Genomic DNA, 6,434 nt, shown 5'->3' with positions numbered 1-6,434 from the left:
TGCCCCTGCCTCTGCCCTGGGCACGCCCCACCAGTCCCACGCAGCCACCAAGTCACCTCGAGAAAGCAGCACCGCTGTCGCAGCGCCATGCGCGCCGCGCCTCACGCGAGCCTGGCGCTCCGTCCTGGACGAACTGCCCCGCCACATCGATCCAGGCGCGAACGGAAGGAGAGCCCCGCCGCCATCCACCATAAGGGGCTTTGCCCTTGCAGCTCTATTCGGCCGGAAGGGGGGGGGAGTTGGGCGGGCGCCGCCGCCACCCGAGTCGCCCGGCGTGGGCTAAGGGTTGGGGACTTTTTTTCCATATGAGATTTAGCTTCTAGGAGACAGAGCTAACAATGTAATTCCTCTATGTCGTTCGATAAATTATGTCCCATCCTTCTTTACGGCTTGTGTATTTGTATAGTAATCTAAACACTTTTATATTTCTTTACGAAGGGAGTAACGCCGTTGGTTTAAAAAAAGACGTGTTTTTTTTTTTGAAATTTAAAAAAGACGTGTTTTTAGATGACGTGTCCCTATTATATATTGATGAGGCTAAGGCGCCACCCGACAATAAACAGACAGCGCACGGCAACGACGCACCATCAGTCACGCACCCTCCCACCCAAGTCGCCGACTCCCGCCGTCGCCGTCGCGATCGCGGCGGCCGCCAGCAATGTCTTGGCTCGCGCGCTCCATCGCCAACTCCCTCCTCTCCCCCGACAGCCCCGAGGCCGACGGCGAAGACCCCCGCGCCTCCGGCTCCACCTCCCCGGGCTCACCCCCTCGCGGCGTCCGCGAGGACCTCTCGGAGCTCACTGACGCCCTCGCCCACCGGTTCCAGGGCCTCGCCTCCTTCCTCGCGGCGCCCACTCCCGCAGGAAACGGCGGTGCACCCCGCGGGCTGAACCCGGCCGAGATTGCGGGACGCTTCCGCCTGGGGCTCGCGCGGCTCCCGGGCCGCCAGGCCGTGGCAGATCTCGCCAAGAACGCCTCCTCTCTACTGCACCCGGACGAATACTGGGGCGGGTCGGAGGCCGCCGGGGCTACCGAGGACGTGATCGCCTTCGCGCGGGACGCCGCCATGCGGCCCGAGCTCTGGCTGGACTTCCCCCTTCTCCCCGACGACGCGGACTCGGATGGTTCGTGCGTTCGTTTGCCTCTAAGGACCTTTCGTCTTCGTAGTACTTCTTTTGTAATCTTAATTGATTTGTGATTTAAGTGCAGATTTTGACATTAGTGATGCGCAGCAAGACCACGCACTGGCCGTCGAGAGCATGGCGCCGGAGCTGGCAGATCTGAGGATCGAACTCTGCCCAAGCCACATGAGCGAGGGCTGCTTCTGGAAGATATACTTTGTGCTACTGCACCCTAAGCTCACAAAGGACGAAGCCGAGCTTCTTTCTACTCCTCAGGTGATTTCCCTTGATTTCATGCTTCATCTGGGTGGGTCACATGGCTTACTTATGATTTATTGGCCGACGGTCTCTGACCAGAAATCGGATGTGAAATCAGATTAGTTGTCACTTGTCAGGCGGGCACTATTATTTTGATATCTGCTGTATTTGGTAATCATGGAAGTTCGCGGTGACACGCCATTGGGGAGATTATGTTGTTACCTTTTCTTGTGTTGGCATTTGATTGTCTAATCGAGGTCTCACAATATTCTTAAACTCTGTGCTTATCTGCTTGCTTTGGAGCTTCTCTTCTTTGTGGAGCTAAGCTTACCAAACCTTTACCTAAGTTTAAACTTAATAACAGCTTAATGTGTCAACTGCATGTTCCCATGTTCGTTCTTCATCTGAATTATGTTAAAACTAGAAATGGTGAATCATTTTTTTAAATACTACTCCCTCTGTCCCATAATATAGCGCACATTGGTTTCCTTAAGAGTCAAATTTCACAAAATCTGATCAAGTTTATAGAGAAAGTTATCTATATCTACAATACCAAGTATATACCATATGAAAATATATTTCAAGATGAATCTAATGTCATTGATTTGGTATTCTAGATGCTGAAAAGGTTTTATATAAAGTTGGTGGCCTATTTTCATAGCAAAATAGGCTTGTTAAGCTGAAGTTACTAATTTGGACAAAGTGATTCGTTGCAATAGTTACTTGCCACTGAATTTGAACATGGTGATCGAGTGGCTAGCCTAATTTTAGGTATTACTCCCTCCTTTCCGGTTTATAGGGCTCAATTCAAAAATCTCACCAACCAAGGTAGATGGTGAGTGGTGGAATACTTTTTGTAATTTACAAAAGCACCCAATTAATGCTCTTGTTTTCCTCAAAAATTTATGTGTACAAATGTATTAATTGCAATGCATGCATGCATAAAGTACATGTATTGGTCAATTTTCTCTTAATACTTGCATGCAATTATTTAATGCACCTTGGAATCTGAACTTGTGATGGGGAACAACCAAATTGAGCCTTATAAAATGGAAAAACTAAGATTTTGAGATAAGCCCTATAAACCGGAAAGGAGGGAGTATTGTATTTCAATATGTTCAGTTCTGAGTCTCTAAATCATATTGTTATACAGTGGTCCACTTCTGTTCCATGTCTAAAATGAGCAGATGCATTCGAGTTTATCTATTCTCTCTACTGGTTGTTTTGTTCCATTAAATGGTACTGGGTACTTATTATTTCAACCTTTTAGTTTTCTTCCCTTGTGATATTTTTTCATGGCTTCGAAGTATTGGAATGGAATATAAAGTGAATCAAGAGAAATGTTGGACACTGAAGATGCACGACTAGACATCAAGTTAATATTGTGTCACTAGGAGTCTTCTTGGTTTGCTATCAACATTTGCCGTGCCAAAACTTGGGTAGCAACAAATGTTTGGCTTCAAAATTTACCTGTTTGGAAATTTCGCTAGCATACTAAACAGGCTCTGCAAATATTGGAACACTATCTTTTCATAATGAGACCGAGGAGTACTAATTTTCAAACTAATGCATAATAGTGGATTAAGTCATTTTACTGTTCATATGCTTGCTTGAGAAATAAATATATTGACTGATGGTTGATGCTTAATTTGCTCATGATTGCACAATAAAGAAGTTGGTGGTATTATATTGTTTTGGTGGCGAATTTCTTATATCCCTTTTCTTTACTGCACAGATTTTGGAAGCTAGAGAGAAGTTGTCACAAAATTCGCAACATCAGACAAAGCTAGAGAGCAACGAAGACACAGTGGCTCTGACTTTCAGTAATACAGATGGTACTGTACCTGTGGCTGTAGAGGTGGTCAGCGTAGTAAAAGATCAAGATGCTTCCGGCAGGCCCACAGCTTTGGGCAATGTAGATTATGGTATACTTGAATCGATTCCTCTGGAAGAGCTAGCAACAGATACAGTCAGTGATGCTGGAGCTGTTCCTTCAGATAAAATCAGCAGCGGCGTGCCTGTACAGCTTATGCCGGTATTAAGAGATGCCACTGAGTTCTCACAATCAAGGATGGAAGAAACCATTCACACTTCCTCTAAAGAACATGCCACTGAGTTCTCACAATCTAGCATTGAAGAAAAAACACCCAACTCAATTACAGATGATGCTGTAGCAAATGAGCAGTGTGTACCATTTGTAGACAGTGCTCCATCGGAAGAAGATCAACGGAAATGGCCATTGAGTGACCTCAGCAAGCAATCAAGAGTTGTCATTCAGAAGGCCCATAGCGATGACTGTGATGATGATGAGGATGAATGGTTGGAAGAGGACACGGGTGGTCCAGGAAGCACGCACATTCCAATAGTAGGCGACGATGAGGATATATCTTTCAGTGACCTGGAGGAAGATGACTGATGTATGATATCAATGGTGAGCTTGGTTATCACCGTCTTGGTGCTTCTGGTTTGAAACGATATGTATATGTGGGCTTGGGTTCTGTCCACTGTATGGTATCATGGATCTGCTATGATCAGTGCCCACTGCAGCAGGATTGTTCACCTTCTGCTCTTATCTCTGTGCCGCCAAGATCAGTTTCGCGGTCTAGGTCTCCCTTGTGGCAACAGTGCCTGCTGTACAGTGTGTAGAGAGCACATACTTGTGCATGTGGTTGTTTGGATCAACACTCTGATTCTTGGATCAAGTGTGTGTCCTGACAATGATGACGGAACTCGATTATTCTTATGTTTCGGTAAAAAAAAGAAAAACAGTTAATGTCATATCACAAATATAGCATGTCTAAAACCTTGTCAAACATCCATGCAGACCCAAAAATTGGTCAAGTCTGCGGTAACATGATGAATTTTGGTAAAATTTAGCAAAGCAGAGACCACATTTCCCCGCAGAAGTCGGCGCCTTTCTCTTGTTCTTTAGGTGACAAATTGTTGCGTCTTTCTCTTGTTCTTTAGGTGACAAATTGTTTGGCCTTTGGCCGGTGCGGCTTGATCTGGATGCGCTCAGTCCAATGATGAAGTAGAAATAAAATGATTTTGGTGCATCATGGGGAATTCGCTGTGTGTCTTCTTTCTGGAGCTCTGAATTCAGAGTCTCACAGTGAGTGCTTGACGTTGTTTGTGTTCGCACTTCAGCTTACAATGTTAATTTCACACACCTGGGTGGAAGCAAGGAATGACACAAGACAGAGTAATATACATGCAGTTCTCCTCCGTGGTTAAAAAAATCACACAATAATAGGGTACTATTTTTATGGTCGGGCAATTTTTATTTGATCAGGCAAGTTTTCTCTAATATTACTCTGGTTCTCTATGCTGTATGAAACCCAACGAGAACCAAGCTTCTGAGATTGTTTACGAGTTGCTCTATTTGAACCAGTTCATGTCTGATCTTGTTTAGAGGAGATATTTGTGAGTTTGTTCGACTATCCGTAAACATTAGTGTCATTTTGGAGAGTTTTTAGCATCATATTTAGTGGTAACCTTTGTTCGCGCACAAACAAATCACCGTGTGCCTCCGGCGTCGAGTGTGGTGCGCAAGACACGTCGGAAGAGGACACAGACATTATTTTATGAAGGGAAATATCTTTTCACAAAGAGATAACTTTTCACTAAAAGACGTGTCATTTCATAAAGAGACATCTTTTCACCAAGGATGTGCCTTTAAACAAAAGGACATGACTGTTAGTTGGCCCCAACTAGCCAAGATCCAAGAGGCGTGATTGATCCTCGATATAATCCAATGTATGTTCTTTTGAAGATGGCGTGGCTTAATGTTGATGCTGCATTAGGAGCCAATTTTAAAATAAACGATGGATTCAGACATGTAGTCCGGGATGTACGGACCCAACTTTGTATGGTCCATTGTTTTAGTTCTGGAGGTAGTATATGATCTTGGATGGAGATGCCAAATAGCAAAGTTGTTCGCCTTGACTAGGCGCATGGCTTACATGTTGAGCACTTCTCCATTTAAGGTTATCTTGATGATGATTTTGTGCAAATATTTCAATTTAGTATCAACAACCCGTTGTTTGTTTCGACCCTCGATACTAATTCCTATAACAAACCAGTTCTGGATATACCTAACCTTTTCAATCTTGTGAACTCCAAGTAGCGTACATGTAGCTCGATAAGTCCATTTGGAGCACGTGCCCTATGAGCCCATTTACTTTAATAAAAACTGATTTTTATGGCTTAAACTTTGTGTACATGCATGTATAGAAGTGTAGTATAGATGTGCAAAATTTTAAACATCTGTGCTTGTATGCGAGATATACAAAAAAGGCAAATACATGAAAAAAATGGGCTTTTTTTTTGTTGTTGAATTTGGGCGGGAATTTTGCCTTTTTTGTGTAGCATATAACATAATGTATTATTGAAAAAAAATGTACTTGGAGCACATCATCTAACATACTGTTTGCCCTTTTTGTGTAGCGTATACATAACATCTTATTCATTGAATAAAAGAATAATAGGTATGGAGCACATCACGAAACAATTCCATCATTTACTTTTTTTGAGGTATCTGGAGCAATACTTTATGTATGCAGATATGAGGGAATGAACACTCCCAATAAGCCCAAGCTTTTCTTGGGGAAGAAGCGCAAATTGACAAACATCACGAAACAATCCATCATTTAATTCAACAAATACAGTAATAATATTACCTATACAAAGTTGGCTCTTTACTTATCACGGATCTCGATGCAAGATCAAAAAGGCGATCAAGGTTGAGGTTTGGAGCCCCAGTACCGTGGTTGACTTCATTCAGTGGTCGAGCTTGACAAGGTTCAAATTGGTCGGGGATACTATGTTGTCCCTCTAAATAAATTCTTCCCTAATGTATCCAAATTTGGGGCCACACCAGTGTTATGATCAAAATGGACTACAAACGAAGCACTCAAAACCAGGCCCCCCGTGTCAACATCTGCCATTATTAGGGTATAGTATGTATTTGTCCCATCAAGATTTATGGCATGCAATAGTGTTTAGCACGTTGAAATTCACAAGGCGCTAGCTAACTAACCGAACTCATCTTCGAAA

General features: G+C 43.6%; 1 protein-coding gene across 1 annotated transcript; it reads left to right on the top strand.

Moving 5' to 3' along the window:
* The first annotated feature begins 551 nt into the window (after positions 1 to 551).
* Positions 552 to 4,159, top strand: LOC109768916 (uncharacterized). The gene is made up of 3 exons (XM_020327650.4): positions 552 to 1,124; positions 1,210 to 1,397; positions 3,115 to 4,159. Exons 1-3 carry the CDS (start codon positions 659 to 661, stop codon positions 3,793 to 3,795), a joined length of 1,335 nt encoding a protein of 444 aa, XP_020183239.1. The 5' UTR covers positions 552 to 658; the 3' UTR covers positions 3,796 to 4,159.
* The last annotated feature ends 2,275 nt before the right edge of the window (positions 4,160 to 6,434 follow it).

This window comes from Aegilops tauschii, chromosome 4 (genome assembly GCF_002575655.3).
Source record: "Aegilops tauschii subsp. strangulata cultivar AL8/78 chromosome 4, Aet v6.0, whole genome shotgun sequence".
Taxonomy (NCBI): Eukaryota; Viridiplantae; Streptophyta; class Magnoliopsida; order Poales; family Poaceae; genus Aegilops; species Aegilops tauschii.
Note: the sequence above shows the minus strand (reverse complement) of the source record. Positions and strands in the feature narration are given on the sequence as shown.